This window comes from Carcharhinus amblyrhynchos, chromosome 1, assembly GCF_965287045.1.
Source record: "Carcharhinus amblyrhynchos chromosome 1, sCarAmb.v2.hapA, whole genome shotgun sequence".
Taxonomy (NCBI): domain Eukaryota; kingdom Metazoa; phylum Chordata; class Chondrichthyes; order Carcharhiniformes; family Carcharhinidae; genus Carcharhinus; species Carcharhinus amblyrhynchos.
Window position 1 is genome coordinate 157634613 of NC_137324.1, and position 19382 is coordinate 157653994.

Consider the following 19382-nt stretch of genomic DNA (forward strand, 5'->3'; position numbering starts at 1 on the left):
CATAACGTGTGAGGCAACTGCTCTAATACTAAGATGATGCATAAGTTAACTAAACGTAGAGTAAAATATGTAAGAGCTTCATGTTTCAGGGACACCACTTTGCTTTGCACAAAAGTGTTATTGCATTGATCTGACCACTTCCACTTCCTTTTGGCACAAGAGGTTAGGTAATAGTTTCAGAATAGTTGCCAAATTTGCTACAAATCTTCTATAACAGTTCAGGAAGGAATGTAACTGGTTAATATTCTGAAGTGCAGGTGCTTCTGTAATGGCCTTAAGCTTAGGAGGTTTGTGAAGGCCAGTGGCGTCAATCATGTGTCCCAAATACTCAGAGGATTGGAAGAACTTGCAATTCTTTGCAGATTTCCAGACCTTGGTTTTCCAATCTCTGAAGAGTGGCATTCAAGTTTCAAAGATGCTCGTCTTGGATTCTTCAAGTGAAGATGTCGTCATCCAGATAACACTGGACTCTTCTCAGTCCACTCAGGATCTGATCCGCTACTCTTTGAAACAATGGAGAAGCTGGTGAATCAAATGGCAATCTTTGGTACCAGAACAAGGCTTTTATCACAATTGTCAGAAGGTCCTGTGACGGCTTGCCCACATTCATCTGCAAGTAAGCCTGGGTTAGGTTAATTTTACTGAAATGTTGATCTCCTGCCAATCCTGTAAACAAGTCTTCAGTGTGGGATAATGGATACTATTCTGGAAATAACACTGGATTAACACGCTTAAGTTTCTCCTTGTAAACTGTGTTTCTGGCACCAGGAAGACTATTACTCCAGTGTCAACTTGCATCCTTACTGGCTATCCATCCAGCAGTGGAACAACATAGTATTGGTATGTAGCACCTGCCTTTCTGCCATTCATGGTGTCATGGCTGATGCGTACCTCAATTCCATTTACCCACCTTTGATCCATATTCCACCATAACCGCACTTAGTAAAAATCTACTGACAGTTCAGACCATAAATTTTAATTGAGACAGCATCAAGCATTTTAGGTGAGGGGGGAAACGAGGGAAAAAGGGAATGTGAATTCCATATTTTCATTATTCACAAGTGTAGTGTTTCCTAATTTTAGTCCTGAATGCTTGTGGGTCTTTGTTCTGAATAAAGAACAAAGAACAACCCAGCATGGGAAACAGGCCCTTTGGCCCAACAAGCCCGTGCCGCCGCATCACCCTACACCTATTCTACCCTGCATGTCTACAAATGGAACCCCTAACTTAGCCAGATTCAGGGGAGAATAGTGTCAATTTGGTAAAACCAATCAGCCTAAGAGCACATCTTTGGGGTGTGGGAGGAAACCGGAGCGCCCGGAGGAAACCCACGCAACCACAGGGAGAATGCGCAAACTCCCACAGACACAGGCCCAAATCCATGTATCTGCACAGCTAGCAGTGCTAGTCACCGAGCTGTTGCGGCGCCCGTCTACCGGTCCAGGATCAAGCACGCACACCGACACGAAGTACTAGGCCACTCCCGGAACTTCCAAGAGCAGCCCACGCACGACCCACCGTGTGCATGCCCCTCGTTTGACACGAGGTGGACCTCCACCTGCGGAATAAAAAGACAAAAACGTTAATCTTACAAGCCTGCTTTTCCGGTGTTTCCCGAGGTTCTAACCTTATTTAATAGCCCCTACCATAACCCTCCATCCTCGTTTCACTCATGTGTCTATCTAACTGAACCTTAAACGAGTCCAACGTTCCTGCCTCCACCACCCTACTCGGTAGCGCGTTCCATACCCCCACAACTCTCTGCGTAAAGAACCTTCCTCTCACTTCCAAATTATACCTCTCCCCCCTCATCCTTAAATCATGACCTCTCGTGTTTGTACCCAGTCTAGGGAGCAGTCTCTCACTATTAACTCTATCTATTCCCTTCAGTATCTTATATACCTCTATCGTGTCCCCCCTCAATCTCTGTCTTTCCAAGGAGAAAAGTCCCAGTTTCTCCAACCTTTCCTCGTAACCCAGCCCCTCCATGCCAGGCAACATCCTGGTAAACCTCCTCTGCACCCTTTCCAGAGACTCCATGTCCTTCCGGTAATAAGGTGACCAGAACTGGACGCAGTACTCCAAATGCGGTCTAACCAACGTTCTGTACAACTGAAGCATTAGACGGTAGCTTTTATACTCTATACCCCTTCCTATAAAGGCTAACATTCCATACGCCTTCCTAACAACCTTCTCCACTTGTGACGCAACCTTCATGGATTTGTGAACCTGCACTCCCAGGTCCCTCTGTATGTCTATACTCCTAATCTGTCTACCTTTTATCACATAGCTCCTCTCTGCATTATTCCTTCCAAAATGCATCACCTCGCATTTGTCAGGATTAAATTCCATCTGCCACCTATCTGCCCAATGCACCAACCTATCTATATCCTGTTGTATCACCTGACAATCCAGTTCAGTACCCGCCAACCCTGCCATCTTGGTGTCATCAGCAAACTTGCTGATCACACCACCTACGCTCTCTTCCAAGTCATTTATGTATACTACAAAGAGGAGAGGTCCCAATACTGAGCCCTGCGGCACACCACTGGTCACTGGCCTCCAGCCTGACAAGGTCCCCTCCACCACTACCCTCTGTCTCCTATTACCCAGCCAGTTCTCAATCCACCTAGCTACCTGGCCTCGTATCCCATGTGCCTTAACCTTTTCTACCAGCCTACCATGAGGGACTTTGTCAAACACCTTACTGAAATCCATATAGACGACATCAACGGCTCTCCCATCGTCAACCGTTTTTGTCACCTCCTCAAAGAATTCCACCAGATTCGTAAGGCAAGACCTCCCTCTAACAAAGCCATGTTGCGTATGCCTAATCAGATCGCAACGCTCCAAATGCTCATACATCCTACCCCGAAGTATTTTTTCTATTAATTTCCCTGCCTGATCAGAGCAATTAACTCCTCTATTCTCATCAATCCTTCTACTGTGTTGATTACAATTTGATCACTTTTCAATGTTTAAAAACTCAGTTGCATAAACTCAGCACATATTCTATTTACTTTAACACTTGCAGTCTCTGTTCAATATACTCTATCTTATTTTAAGACTAATCTTTTCTGAGATACATTGAACAGAACTGAAAGCGATATCACAGATGGGATATGACAATGGGTCTGTACTTCTGAAACGTAACTTCTATCCTAAGCATTCCAAACCTCAAGAAAAAGATCAGCTCATTAATTACAGTTCGTACCTGGTCATAGGCTTTTATGTTGCCACATTTAATATCAATTTACTTCTAAGCATACAGCACCTAAGCAGAGTGGATCCTAGACTTTTTTTTAATGCAATATTCCATCAAAATAGTGACTTACATTGACAACAGCAGGTTGCCCTACCGGTTTAAAACCTACGGCTTTAAATTTGAGTTGTTGACAATGATGGGGAAGGGAAGAATTGTAGGATTCTAAAAAAGGATCAGCTGCCACTCAGTAACTCCACGGTAGCCCTGTACATCATCTGCTCATGCTCCAATTCTAGTACATATCAGGCTTCGGCACTCATCGTCTAGGCATTTTTCAAAGGGATGGCAGTGACCCACCGGACTAGTAATCCAGAGGTCCAGCAGCACCCACCTCCCATCAACGAATAAATGAACTACTCAATACTATTTTAGGAAACAGGAGCGGAGATTTTTTAAATCCACAATCAATAGTATCAATCAATAAGTCACATTCCAATTTCACAAAGTTTCAATATATTTGACTAATTTTAGTAATTTGGCAGCTTTAAATCATAATTAATATAAATGATGGCATTACATTTGAGACCACAATGTAGTACTCCCATTTTACTTCATAAGAACCCAACCAAAATTATCCAGTCATCGTCACCTACACTACGCGAGTGTTAATCTATGATAGGCAGTAGAAATCTCGATCAAAGTACAAATGAATGATTAACATGCGTATTATGTTCTGGATTGTGCTATTGATACAACAATTTGAATTATGGGTGAACACCCATGAAATCATAGCACACACCCACACATGATACTTGTTTAAATATAAACTTTGCTGAATGGAATTTCTATTACAGATGTTGGGCAAGAGATAGGCATGGATTCAAACTTTTATATGCAAGAATGTTAAGAAGTTACAACACAGCTGACAGCATAATCTAGTCATCATTATTCTCCCATGCATAAGGAACTTATTCCCAGGAAGTATGGTAATTGCCTGAATGCAACTCATTGCCTGACAGTCACCCACCAGGACTAAATTGAGATAAAAGTTGTAGAGACTAGGTTTGAATTCCCTCTGTATAGAAGATGAAGGGGTAGTCTATTTGAAGTGTTTTAGGATGATTAAGAATTTGATGGGATAGACGGGGGAAATCAATTTCCTCTGGCGGAGAAGTCCAGGACAAGGGGTCTATGGGTGATACCATAAAGTACTTCAAATGAGGGATAGTTGAAATCTGTATCTTGTACTAAAATGCTGAGAGACTTTATCAATTAAAAATTTTGAACTTGAGATAGAGATTGTTGGGACAGGGACAAGGTTTAGGTAACCAAGGCAGGCAGACAGAAAGGGCCAGATCAACCATAATCCAACAGGACAGTGGAAAAGGTTTGAGGTTCTAAATGGCCTAATCCTGTTCCTCAAATCAGATGCCGCTTATCACAGGAACTAGTTTTAATTCTGGTTGATTTTTTTATAGGATGGGTCTTACTGCATGCTGGTTTTACAACGCTGACACAGCAACTTTGTAGAATGGCTTTCAGTAAAGCAACTGCCCTGACAGTTTGCAGCCAATTGCCACTGCACTACACAGTGTACCTTTATATTGTACCTTTTGGGACAAAATGTAACATGGCTGAGTCAAAACCTACCACACCTAAAATTGGTATTTTGTTACAGCATAGGAGAAAATGGATGAAGGGGTTGTTCTGAGGGAAGGTCGAGTAGTTATTCATTGGCGTTAAGAATAATGAAAGGTGATCTTATTGAAACAAAAGATCGAGAGGGCTTGACATGGTAAATATCTTGAGAATGTTTCCCTTGCAGGGGAACTGGAGGGCACAGTTTAAAAAAATGAGTCTCCCAATTAAGACAGATAAGGAAAAATTTCTTCTCTCAGAAGGTCACTAACCTTTGGAACACTTTCCACAGAAAGTAGTGGAAAGTCATTAAACATATTCAAGGCTGAGTTAAACATATTTTTGGTTGACAAGGGAGTTAGAGGGTTATGGGGGCAAGCAGGAAAGTAGATTCAGTCCACGAACAAATCAGCCACAATCTTACTGAAAGACAAAGTTCCAGGTGCCAAGTTTCTATTCCTATTTCTTATGATTTGATGAAGGTGTTTAAAATTATAAAAAGGGATGAGCAAGGTAAAAAGATGGACTTTCCAATGATTGAGGGATTTAAAAATAAGGTTAAAATACAAAAGAATTAGGACAAAGGGCAGAAAAATTTTACTCTGCAGAGTGCTGTGGCATTGTGAAATGAAATAAGGACCGTGTTATTATTTTCCGATCGGTTACATAAGTAATTGAAGATAAGGGACACATGATGGGATGACTACTGTGACATTCAATGACCTGCCCCTATAAGGTAATTTCTTAAGTTTATTTTAAAATGCTCTAAAGAAGTGTTTATTCCAGTGACAGTGAAATACTGATATTGAACAACTTCTGTACAACACTGTCCTTGTGCAGAGTATATGACTGACAATATCAAGGCCTCTCTATTGGGAGTACAGTACCTTGAACACATTACCAATTAGTTACACATACTGCAGAAAGGTTCTGCTTTCAACAACCAAAGGAACTCTCACATTGTTTAAAGAGACATTCAAAGTCATTGGTCTTCTTATAGGCTTGCTTTATGAAAGTGCTTAAACTGAAAACTTAACCCCCACCCCCCCCCACCCCTCAAATCAAAAAAATCTCCAAACAGGAAAGACTAAATGAAAACTGTCAGTCGATGGAAGTCTTTGCATGCTCTATACAAATTAGATTATTATTTGAGAAAATAAATTGCTGCATTTCAGAATGGCTTCACATATTAATAGTTAACAAACAAGTGGATCTTTTGGAATGAAGTACACTTCTCCTTGCTACATTCTAAGTGGGAAAAGTGGATTATAAAGCCATCTGCTTTCACTTTAAGAGAAGGGAGAAAGAAGATAATCATGACTATTTTGTTCATACATTAAAGTCCAACATTTCTCATCTCACCACCACAGGTTTCAGGTTTACAAGTCCAACCAGCTCCTCCATCAACAATACAACAAAACTGGGCTCAGTTCTGCCCTATCCTTTTTTTGATAAACACTGAAAATATCCAGAGATCATTGTAAAGTTTAGTTTGCAAACAGCTGATATGCAGAACTTTACCTTTCAATAATCTTCTCCATCAGATAATTTATCTCCTAGGAAGAAAGTATTAATTCTAAATTTTGCACTGTGCACACTGCTGGCTGGGTTGTTCATAATGTTAAACCAATGCCAAGAAACCATTTACCACACACTGATCTTCACATTCTGAATGAATTAGTTACATAATTTGCACAACATGGTTGCCATGAACTCAATGCTCTCTGCTCTCAAATTAACCTCAAGACTGCTGAAGGCATGGAGCCTCAGTGGACTATGGCCAGCAATGCTCACTGAGCTTTATGTGTAATGTTACATTCTGATAGCATCAGCACTTCATATTCTCAGTTATTAACTATTATTTCTCAGGTGGCAGAAATATTACCAGACAATTCCCAACCTTCAATGCATAATCAGTCATATTTACAATCTAATCAACAGTACCCAGGGGAAATTCATTTAATTATTTGGCTCTTGCTGATCAATGCAAAACGCATTAAAAGTAGTGAAATTCAGGGGTCCAGCAGATCAACTCACAATGAGGAGTGGTGGAAGGGTCTAATACTTCCCCAACAATTTCCACACAGCCTTACTTGGAGCAAAATTTCCACTAGCTGTAAAACAAGGACAGCAGTGAGGAAGTGACTCCTCTGTGACCTGGCAGAAGTACAGTGGACAGAGGCCAAAAGAAGCGGGACCCACCTGGAGATCCAGTCTGACCCTGGAATTCAGTCAATGTAAGAATGTGATAGCACAAATAAAAGGGCACAGGAGGATTGTAATGAACAATTCAGTAAGATAGCTAATAAAGTTAGAATAACTCAAAGCTCCAGACCAGTGAGCGCTTCCTAGAATGCTGAGGGGAGTCTAAAGGTTTTGATCAAAGTTGGGCTAAGGGCTTGATAATTAGAGTTGCAGATAAAGAGCTGGGACTTGGGCAAAGCACAACTGCTCTGTCAAAGAGGCAATACAGGCACAATTGACCAAATATCGTCCTTCAATTTCTATGATCTGCAAATTGTCAACGTAATACCACTGTTCAAAAAGAAGCCAAGGGTGGATCAATCATAAAGCTGTGACAAAACTGATATTCTCTGATAAAGACATAGGTTGGTTAACAGTAATCATCATAAATTAGTAAAAAAAAGTAATGATTGACATGCCAGGGAATGCTCAAAGAATGATTACAACACAGAAGGGGGCTAATCAGCCCATCATGTTCATGCTTATTCTTCGTAACAGCAATTCAGTTTCAAGTCCCCATAGCCTGCTGACTAACGGTTTTTCAAGTTGCTGTTGGTTCCTTTGCCAATCATTGGTGAACTCTGCTTCTTGATCTTTCCCCCAAAGGGAACATTTCTCCCTATCTACTTTGTCTGGATTTGTGATTTTGAACACTATCAAATCTCTTTTCAACTTTCTCTTTTCTAAGGCAAACAATCTTTTTCTACACTCTAGCTATCACTAACACGACATTCTGCGCCCTCTCCTTTCCTTCTTTATGTACGGTATGCTTTGTCTGTACAGCACACAAGAAACAATACTTTTCACTTTATATTAATATATGACAATAATATATCAAATCAAAACATTTCCAGCTCATCTAATCTGTCCACAGAATGGATGTTACATAAGAACATAAGAAATAAGAGCAGGAGTAGGCCATCTGGCCCTTCGAGCCTGCCCCGCCATTCAATAAGATCACGGCTGATCTGTCGTGGCTCAGTTCCACTTTCCGGCCCTCTCCCCATAACCCTTAATCCCCTCATCCTGGGAGCTATTCTCACAAATCTTTTCTGTACTCTAAAGATTTCATACATATTTCCTAAAGTGTGACATCTAGGATTGGATAAATACTTCAGCTGGGGCTGATCCAGAATTTTTTCAAGGTTGTACTCTATGCCTCTACTGATCATTCACCACTTTTGCTTCCCGGCAGTTAGCCAATTTCATATCTATGTTGCCACTTTCTCTTTTTATTCTTTTATTGCATCTTTGAGGAAATAATTGATAAAGGAAACAATATTTATCAATTTTCACAAACTATCAGAAAGAGCTATGCAAGAGATTGACAAAGTGAAGATGCATGATACATTCAAAGGAATGTGGCTGCCTGGACAGAAACAGGCGAGAGTGCTGAAAACAGAAGAGTATAGAATCCCTATAGTGCAGAAGGAAACCATTTATCCATCAAGTCTGCACCGAACCTCCAACACAGCATCTTGCCGAGGCTCAGCCGCCCCTCCCTAGATCTGCAACCCTGTGCATTTACCCTGCTACTTCCCCTTGACCTATATTCCTTGGGAACTAAGGGGCAATTTAGCATGGCCAATCCACCTAACCTGCACATCTTTGGACTGTGGAAGAAAGTTGGGCACCCAGAGGAAACCCATGCAGACATAATGAGAACTTGCAAACTCCACACAGTCATCCAAGCCAGGAATCAAACCCAAGTCCCTGGCACCGTGAGACAGCAGTGCTAGTAACCACTGTGCCACAGTGCCGTCCAGCAGTATGAGTAGTCAGTGTTCTTTATGGAGATGGAAACAAAACACTGTACATGCTGGAAATAAAAAAGAAAATGCTGGAAATACCCAGCTGGTCTGGCAGCATTGGTTTGCCACAGATGCTGCCAGACTTGCTGAATATTTCGAGCCTTTTCTGTTTTATGTCCTTTAGGGGATGTCTGTTAAAGTCATCGTTTTTTTTTCCATTGAGGTCTGGAAATAAAATTTGAGGAACGTTGCCAGAATTTGCAGATAAAATAAAAAAGGTACAAGTTGGCTAGGAAAAGGATTATGAGCAACTTCACAAAGTCAGACAGGCCAGCAGATTGGCAATATAATGCTATTAGCTGACATTTACTACAAGAGAGATACTGGAGGGAAGAAGCAGCATTGTTAAAAAGTGAAATGAAGTGTATAAAGAGCAGAGTTCTGGTGATAAATCTTTATCACCAGAGCAAAGAAATTGGGAAAACAATTAAAATAGAGAGTTTGTTAAGACACGGCATATGCTATCAGCAGACTGTTTGAATAGTTTTAAGAAAAGTGGATAAATATTTTAAAATTAGAAAAATGTGGAGGAAAGAGCAAAGAAAGACTAAGTGAATGGTTCCTTTACAGGATAACAATAACTATTATTTGTACAAAGTGCTTAAACACTAAGTGTTCCAATGGGCTTTTCAAGAGTGTAATCAAATAAAATTCAACCACATAAGGAGGTATCAGAGCAGATGACCACAGGTCTGGTGCGAGGGCTAAGTTCTGTGGCGTAATTTAAAGTGGGACAGAGATGGAGGGGTGTAACAATGGAGTTTCAGCTCATAGGGCCAAGACAGCTGATGACACAGCCAAAGGTACAGTGTTTAAAATCAGGCATCTGCAAGAAGCTAGAAATAAAGGAGTACTGATATCTTTTGGTGGTGGTGGTTGTGTTTGGCAGGGGTGGGGTGGGTTGGTGGGGGTGCTGTGGCCACTATGAAATCTGAAAACAAAATCTTAAAATTGAGACATTGCTTAACTGGGATCCAATGCAAGTCAGCAAGCAAAAATATGACAAGTGAAAGGGACTTGGTGCAACAAATGATGTGGGTAGCAAAATTTTCAATTACCTCAATGTCATGGAAGTTCACAAAGCAATGGGTTGGAATGGTCAAGTCTAGAGATAAAAAAAGCCACAGATGAGAATTTCGGCAGATGAGCTGAGACACAGCAGGGAGATGGTATACAGGGATGGCAGGGTTAAAAGCTCACCTCAGAGTCAGGCTAACTAAAGTTGTGAACAGTCTGGTTCAGCCTCAGACAGTTTGGTAGCAGGGTGAGGGAATTGAGTTTGCAGTAGGGACTGAAGACGATGGTTTTGATCCTTACAATGTTTATCTGGAAAAAAATTGTGTTCATCCAGTACTTGATGTCAGACAAGCAACCTGACAATTGAGAGAGGTTTAGTGAGGTACAGCTAAGCATCATCATTGTGGAAATTGAGTATATTGGGATGTTGCTGCTGAGGGACAGCATCTGCATGAGAAATAGGAAGGGTTGAAGAACACTACAGGTAATGGTATGAAGACAGGAAGAGAAGCAATTGAGTGATTCTTTGGTGTAATTAGATAAGAATGGAAACAGGTTGAGTTGTGCAGTAGAGGTGGTGCATTATGGAAGAATGGTGTGGCCTCCTGTCCTGGAGATTACAGATAGGTTCAAAAAGAAAAGGAAGTATATAGCTTTCCTTTGACAGTGAAACAGGATATGATTTGCGACTGATTAGAGCCTTTTCAGTATTGTGGCACAGAAAATCAACTGGCCAGATTTAAACATAGAGCTTCAGACGGGTACAGGTTTAGAAGGCATGCTGGGCTGAACCACCAGCGCTGTGTTGTAAATTTGTGAATTATAATGCCCATGTATAAAATGTTCAAGCTATTACACTCAATGTACCAACATCACAGATTTCAATGATTCAAGATGGCAGCTCACCACCACCTTGTCAGGGGCAATTAGACATGAGAAATAAATGCTGAGTGTAGCAGCGATGTTTATATCCCATGAAGTAATAAAGAACTGCACCATACGATTTAGTATAAATTCACATGCCATTTTAAAGAATAACAGATTTCCATCCCTACATACTTTTCAAGTATAACTACTAATTAATTTGAGAGAAATAGAACCAAACACATAGTAACTATACTTTTAAAATATTTGTGGGTGGGATGGGGGGGGGCCTTGAGGGTAGGAGGAAAAGAACAAATTTTCACAAGCATACAACTAGCGAGCTGAGAACTTGCACAGCAGCAATTCATTATTGTATAAACAGTTAAATCATAAAGAACAGATTGGGGCAATCACTCATTACCACACGCGTAGCCAAGTCATAAAAATTTATCGAAAGGAAATGCATACTATCAAGTGGAATCAAAAGGTAAAAAACAAATGTTATCTAATCCTCCCTATAGTTTAAGTCATATCCTGGAGTAGCCAGTATATCGTGATACTGTGATTTTAAGTTTCTCACCCATGTGACTATTTTTCCATGTGTCAACAGATTATTTCACCACAGAACGCATCACAACTTAGCTCAAAAAACCTGAACACAAGTCACATAACATGAATGAGAAAAGGGAACTTTGGTTATAATGTAATTATCTCAGTTTTCTCTAACACCGGATATTGAATCCAATCATAGTACCAATACGGCATCCAAACTGAGATTAGATGATTCAGCAGAATTCAGGAACCAAATCTGGGTCTTACTAAATAAAGTGCAAGGCTCTTGTCAGAGTCAGATGGTTGTGGGTTCAAACCCCACTCCAGGGACTTTGAGCACAAAAGCTAACACTTCCAGTGCAGCACTGAGGGAGTGCTACGCTGTCAGAGACATTGGGCTTGATTTTCATTCTGGGTGAAGGAACCTGGCTCCTAGATAATTTTCAAGCTCCCAGATCTGCATTGCAATCTGTAAGTGAGGATGCACTAACTTGGCCAGTGAACTTGACACCAATTAGTGGCACCTAGCCTTGCCAGGAAGTGGGAGCTGTCTGTACAGCATGATCCTCAAAGAGACGCAGCAGTGTGGATGGCACCTATCCTTGTCTTGCAGGAGACAGGAAGCACAATATCAGAGGGCTAGCAGTTTGCAAAGAAAGTGGCTAACTAAAAGACACTACATCCAATCTCACACAAAAAACCCTACTTAGTGACAATTTTTGCTCAAAGAACTATCTAACTGCTCCTCACATCCAACTTCACAGCTGTGCACAAATGTGCAAACTGTTTTGTTTTTGCAATTTAAATTGAAAATTGCCTTCTCGTTCTCACCAGCCTATTAGCAAGTTCCTTAAGGATCTTAACAGACAGTTAACTACAGCAAGCAAGATCCTGGCTCCACCTCCAGCCTCACTTTGAAAAAAAGTAGCATGTCCCATAGGCATCAGGATGTGGGCATCTCATTTGGGAGCTTGCCAGTTCCTGTTGCCATTCCTACAGCTCTCATCTTTCAGCCAAGACATTAAACTAAGCACCCATTCTCTCTCAGGTGATCATAAAAGATTCCCATAGCACAATTCAAAGACCGAGTGTGGGGACTCCCCAGTGCCCTATCCGATATTCAATATTCAAACAATATTACTAAAATTAATGACCTGGTCATTACAAACTGGTATTTGTACAGCTTTGCCATGTGAAAATTGGCTGTCCATCTTGCAATACATTCGTACATTGTTTCCTACCTTACAATACATTGCTTATTGATTGTAAAGTACTTTGGGATATCCTGAGGTTGTGATACATACTATATTAATGAAAGTCATCAAATACAAGTGATGAAGAAACTCTGAACTTGAAATAAAACTAGCCAGAGATATTACTTACAGATTGGAAGTGATATAACAAATAGAAAGCCAAGAAACATGCATATCAAGATTGTTTGGTAGTAAGGCAGTTTTGAAAGCTCTGGACCTCTCAAATAGATGGAATGGCCGTGCTAAAATTGCCCTTTGGTGTTCAAAGATGTGTAGGTTAGGTGGATTAGCCATGGTAAATGTGCATTAGGAAGGAGGGGGTTGGATAAGATGTTCTTTCGGAGAGTTGGCTTAGATTCAATGGGCTGAACAACTACTTCTGTGCTCTTAGGGAATCCATGGTTAACTTGAAGAATAATAGTTTGACTGGTATAGCACATGCTGTGTGGTTAGTTTAGTTTAAGTCATCGGATGGATTGTACTACTTACAACAAGATCCCAGTAACCAGTGAAGCCAAGCAGCAGCATAGATTTCCTGGTGTCTTACCCAATGCAGGTTGTGAATGTGGGATGGCATAGTAGGGTAGCACAGTGGTTAGCACTACTGCCGCACATCGCCAAGGACAGTGTTCAATTCCTGGCTTGGTCACCGCATGGAGTTTGCACATTCCGAAAGACATGCTGGTTACGTGCATTGGCCATGCTAAATTCTCCCTCAGTGTACCTGAACAGGTGCTGGAGTGTGGTGACTAGGGGATTTTCGCAGTAACTCCATTGCAGAGTTAACGTAAGCCTGCTTGTGACACTGACAAATAAACAAACTTGATTCCAGGAACACCTCACTTCTTTAATGGAAATGAACTTGAAAACTCAAAGAGGAAACAGAACTGCACTGTCACAGAGTGAACTACCACCACTGGTGAGAGTGAAACAAAGAAACACCGCAGGACTCTCAGCCAATCCTGCAATCTGAGAATCACCCAGTTGACAATGGCCATATTAAAAAATAAAGACACCTAAACAAGAAGGACTAACTTGTTGTAAATTTCTTAGGTGTCTATTTTACAGGTTCCACGTGTAGTTGAAACCTTTTTCAGAAAGGAGCATGAGCCATTTTAGAATATATCTTTGATATTGATAGGGGAATGAGAAACATTCACTTTGGCTATACAAAGAAAATTACAGCACAGGAACAGGCTCTTTGGCCCTCCATGCCTGCACCGCCCATGCTGCCTGACTTAACTAAAACCCCCTACCCTTCTGGGACCATATCCCTCTATTCCTGTCCTATTCATGTATTTGTCAAGATGCCCCTTAAGTCACTACCATATTTGCTTCCACTACCTCCCCTGGCATCAAGTGCCAGACACCCACCACCGTCTAAAAAAATCTGCCTCGTACATCTCCTTTAGATCTTGCTCCTCGCACCTTAAACCTGTGCCCCCTAGTAACTGACTCTTCTAACCTGGGAAAAAGTTTCCACCCTGTCCATGCCCCTCAATCTTATAGATTTCTATCAGGTCGCCCCTCAACCTCTGTTGTTCTAGTGAGAACAAACCAAATTTCTCCAACCTCTCCTCATATCTAATGCCCTCCATACCAGGCAACATCCTGGTAAATCTTTTCTGTACCCTCTCCAAAGCCTCCACATCCTTCTGTTAGTTGGTGACCAGAATTGAACACTATTTTCCAAATGTGGCATAAGGTTCTATAAAGCTGCAACATGACTTGCCAATTTTTAAACTCAATGCCCCAGCCGATGAAGGCAAGCATGCCGTATGCCTTCTTTGCTACCTTCTCCACTTGCATTGAGACTTTGAGTGACCTGTGCACCTGTACACACAGATCTCTTTGCCGATCAATACTCTTATATTAACACATTTTCCTTGAAGACAGAAAATGCTGTAAATGCTCAGCTGGTTAAGTATTCAGCTTTTTGGCATTTTTCTCAGTACTAATTTAAATATTTGAATTTCAATGGATATATGGAAGATTTATCTGTTGTTTTTGGCTTGATTTTAAAATGGAGGGGGCACCCACTAAAAGGAACCATAGTTATAACAATGCATGCTATGTCTGTGAAATGGGTGAAAACATTTGCATCACCCCCTTCAAAAGATTATCCTGCCAGTAACTTTGTGGTAAATAAAGCACAACAGCAGTGCACACATTAAATAATTGAAACAATTCACAGATTTAATGTACAGACTGGAAACTAGCTGGGGTGTGCTTTCTGCTCCCATTTTGCTGCCTACACAGAGTTGTCATTACTGTACTCTGCAGGTTATGTGACACAGTTGATTCATGCTGGAAAACATGTTGTAGCTAGTCATCAAGACCCCATCACGTGCTATAAATCAATGGTTTAGTAAGCCTATCATTCTCTTTCAAACTTTTTAAAAAGCATTTAAAGTTCCATTTTCATTACCCCTTTCAAAAATTAAAAAACTCTGCCCTTGAAAAACTTGAAACATTTTTCATAGCAGAACCAGACCAAAGCAATTGGTGACATTTCAGTCATTCTGCTATAGTACATTGTCTCCTTATCCATAAAGTCAAAAAAACTTGGTACAAAAACTTAAAACAGTAAAGGGAAGCATCAAAAAGAGGTTTCTAAGAGTCTGCAGCTTACAGATTTAGATTACAAAGAAAATTACAGCACAGGAACAGGCTCTTCGGTCCTCCACACCTGCACTACCCATGCTGCCAGATTTAACTAAAACTCCCTATCTTTCTGAGACCATATCCCTCTATTCACATCCTATTAATGTATTTGTCAAGACACCCCGTAAAAGTTGAACATTGCTGTTCCAGTTTATTCATCTGGGTACTCTCTTCAAATGAGGATAGACTTCCAACAATAAGTCCATTTCCCCCAACCTCAACTGTTGATATCACCAGCTATGCAGTCACGTTAAGTTTCAAAAACTAAAGTTTATTTATTAGTGTCACAATTAGGCTTACAATAACATGCAATAAAGTTATGTGAAAATCCCCTAGTCACCACATTCCGGCACCTGTTTAGGGACACCAAGGGAAAATTTAGCATGGCCACTGCACCTAACCAGCACATCATCTGGACTGTGGGAGGAAACCCACACAGACACAGGGAGAACGTGGAGACTCTGCAGAGTGACCCAAGCCAGGCACTGTGAGGCGGCAGTGCTAACCACAGTGCCACCCCAGAAATGTCTGGGGAAAAGAGTTTTCCATTAGAACCAAGAGCAAAACAGAGCAACAAGTGCAGCATCTGAGGAGACAGGACAATCTGTGAATCTCACCGAAGCGTTGGAACCACCCCCAGGGGGTTTGAAAAATTCGGGTGTAACGGTAGGCTGTCAGGGAACCTCCCCTCCCCTCTTCACCCAAACTTTCCTGAATGATGTAAAGGGTGAAGGGCAAGGTTGACTCCCAAAGATTTAAACCCATTCCAGTTAAAGAGACCATTTCCCCGATGAGGGAAAAATAATTATTCATTCAGTAGATCCCAGAGAATGATTGCCCACCCCACCACCACTCACTCTCTCTGATTCAGGCGGGGTTGTCGCCCCCATGATCGTCCCCCTCAGCCCAGCAGCCTCTATTTCCACCCCCCCCGCACTCTCTGTCCTGGGCGGCCCCTACTCACCCGCCGCCGCGCCGGCCGTTACTCCCCCGGTCCCCACCGCTCCTCCAGCCATCACCGGGGCCGCTCCCACATGTGTGTTAACCTCACAGGCGCCCGCTGCCGAGTCGGCTTTCCGGAGCGGGGCACCCCGGCGCCGGAAGGCGGGCGAAGAGCCGGACATGAGCTGCAGCAGATCCCGCTGGCGGAACGTTGCGCACAGCCGAGACGGTGCCCGAAACATTACCGGCCGCATAGACTGCTCTTACTATCCACCTTCCTTCAGCCGCTAGAAGACAGTGAGACTGAGTGAATCACTCCGCCCGCCGGCCGGCCGGCCAACTGCCGGCCCACACCTCCCCCTTCGTATTGCGCAGGCGCCACCGCCTCGCCCCTCCCATCACACGCAAGCGCTGCCACTCAACGCCACACTGTGACACACAAGCGCAACTGCCCCACCCCTACCGACACACATTGATACGCCCCCGCCCCCACACTATGACGCTCAGGAACGACAGACCCACTCCCAGCACCACCCCGTGACGCGCAGGCACAATTATTACACGCTTCCAGCATCACCCCAGTAACATGCAGGCGTGGCTGCCCTGCTCCTAGCATCACCCTGTGACGCGCAGGCGTGGCCGCCCCGCTCCCAGCACCACCCTGTGCCGCGCAGGTGCGGCCGCTTCGCTCCCAGCATCACCCTGGCTGAGACGCGCAGCCGCACCGCCACTCGATGTCGTGTAGGCGTTGTTGTCTCTATCATGCCAGGTAAACACTAATGTTTCAAGGAAAAGACACAATTTTGTGAACATTTCACCAATTAAAAATGTTATCTTGAAGTTAATAAAAGAGGGATGTGCAGGAATACCTGCTTGATATTTCAATTTAGCTGACACGAATTGTTTGCGCTCCACTACCCTGTCAAGGTGCACGTGGGATGTTTCCATGTTGAAGTTTAGCCAGTTAAAACCATCCAGTTACTGAAGTCAGTCACTGGCAGACTGGCTATGGTAGACAGTGCTAATTAGTGCTAATAGATGGAGGAGTACCCCTGAAAGGAGAGTACTAGCTAAATTTATCAGGATATTTAATCACAATTCCTACAATGTGGAAGGAGGTCATTTAGCCCATCGAGCCTGTACCGACAACAATCCCACCCGGGCCCAATCCCCTTAACCCTAGCTAATGCCCCTGACACTCAGGGTCAATTTATCATTGCCAATCCACCTAAGCTATCCATCTTTGGACTGGAGGAGGAAACCAGAGGAAACCCACACGGACACAAAGACAAAATGCAAACTCCACACAGACAGTGACCCGAGGCCAGAACTGAACCCAGGTCCCTGGTACTGTGAGGTAGCAGTGCTAACCACTGTGCTGCCCATAGTAGTCATGCTAACATTCTGGACAGAGTGACCTTTTACTGATCAATTTAATCCGTAACCTTTTTACTTTCTGTTTTTCAGGATAAGTATTTTGTAGCAAGTCCAGCAACAAGGTCATACATGGTGGCACAGTGGTTAGCACTGCTGCCTCACAGCGCCAGGGATGCGAGTTCAATTCCAGCCTCAGGCCACTGTCTGTGCGGAGTTTGTATGTTCTACCTGTGTCTGTGTTGTTTTCCTCCAGGTGCTCTGGATTCCTCCCACGGCCCAGAGATGAACAGGTTAGGTTGATTGGCCATGCTAAATTGCCCCTTAGTATCTGGGGGATTAGCAGGGTAAATATGTGGGGTTACGGGAATAGAACCTGGGTGGGATTGTGGTCAGTGCAGACTCGATGGGTTGAATGGCCCCTTTCTGCACTGTAGGGATTCTATGATACAACACAATAATATGATCACATTTTGCTTTTAAAACCAACACCTGAAGTTGAATTCTTAAATAAAAGTATCATCCATTTTATGTTGTCACCTTCTGAAACCTTATTTTAAAGGCCTTAGTTAAAAATGTTGGGATATAGGAAAGCTCAAGTGAATTGTTTGGAATAATTTTTTATAATTCCTATTGATTTGGAAGATCAGTAAAAAAATTCACTATTCCCCTCATAGCTCCCATTCAATGCTGCATCCTCCATAAAGGGAGAGAATGCCACAAAGAAAGAACACAATTAGTAAATATATTTGCATGGAGAATGGATAAGCTAAATTAAAAAAACCCAATTGTATACAATACTCAGTTCACTTTGCTGCACTTCAGGGCAGTTCCAGAAGATACTGACAAGGTGTGAAAAAAGCAGGGTAGTTGTGCTGGGTGACTTTAACTTCCTCCATATTGACTGGGACTCCCTTACAGCCAGGGGCTTGGATGGAGAGAGTTTCTGACCTAAACCATAACAGTGGAACCACAGAAAGTGAATGAGATGCTTAATGAGTACTTTGTATTGGTATTCACCAAGGAGAAGGATGAGACAGATGTTGAGGCCAGGAATAGATGTGTGAACGCTTTAGAGAATGTCACTATATCGAAGGAGGAAATGTTGAGTATCCTAAATTGTATTAAGCAGGACAAGACCCTGGGGCCAGATGGGATCTATCCTAGGTTACTGTGGGAGGCAAGGGAATAAACAGCTGGGGCCTTAACATCTTCTGTTAGATGTGACCAGGAAGACTTTTTGGTACTGTATGTTGACAGTTCAACCAGGGAGGTGGTATTGGGGAATGAACCGAGCCAGGTGATCTATGTTTCGTTGGGGGAGCATTTTGGTCTTACCAACCGTAATTCCGTAAAATTTTGGTAGCCATGAATGAGTACAAGAATGATCCTTGGGTGAGAATGCTTAATTGGGTGAGGACCAATTGTATCCAAATTAGGCAGAAAGTGGGGAACATGGATTGGAAGTGGCTATTTGAGGGCAAATCCATGTCGAGCATGTGGGAGACTTTTAAAGGCCAGTTGATTGAAGTGCACGACAGGTATGTCCCCACAGAAATAAAGGATAGAAATGGCAGGATACAGGAACCGTGGACAACAAGGGAAATTGTAAGCTTAATCAAGAGGCAAAAGGAAGCATGTGATAGGTCTAGACGTCTAAAAACTGACAAACCCTTGAGGAGTATAGTGAAATGGGAAGGAACTTAAACGTGGAATTAAGAGAGATAAAAGGGGCCATGAAATGCCTTTAGCAGACAGGGTCGAGGAGAATGTCAAGGCTTTATATGCATATATGAGGAGCAAGAGGATAGCAAGAG

General features: G+C 42.5%; 1 protein-coding gene across 1 annotated transcript in view; it reads right to left on the reverse strand.

The window, feature by feature from the left end:
* Window positions 1–16501, reverse strand: part of LOC145346758 (nocturnin-like) — a 29007-nt gene extending 12506 nt beyond the window's left edge. Inside the window, exon 1 of the mRNA XM_080194454.1 lies at window positions 16214–16501. Coding sequence (XP_080050580.1) covers window positions 16214–16445 — 232 coding nt within the window. The 5' untranslated portion in view covers window positions 16446–16501. The remainder of the gene's footprint in view (window positions 1–16213) is intronic.
* Between the last annotated feature and the right edge of the window lie 2881 nt (window positions 16502–19382).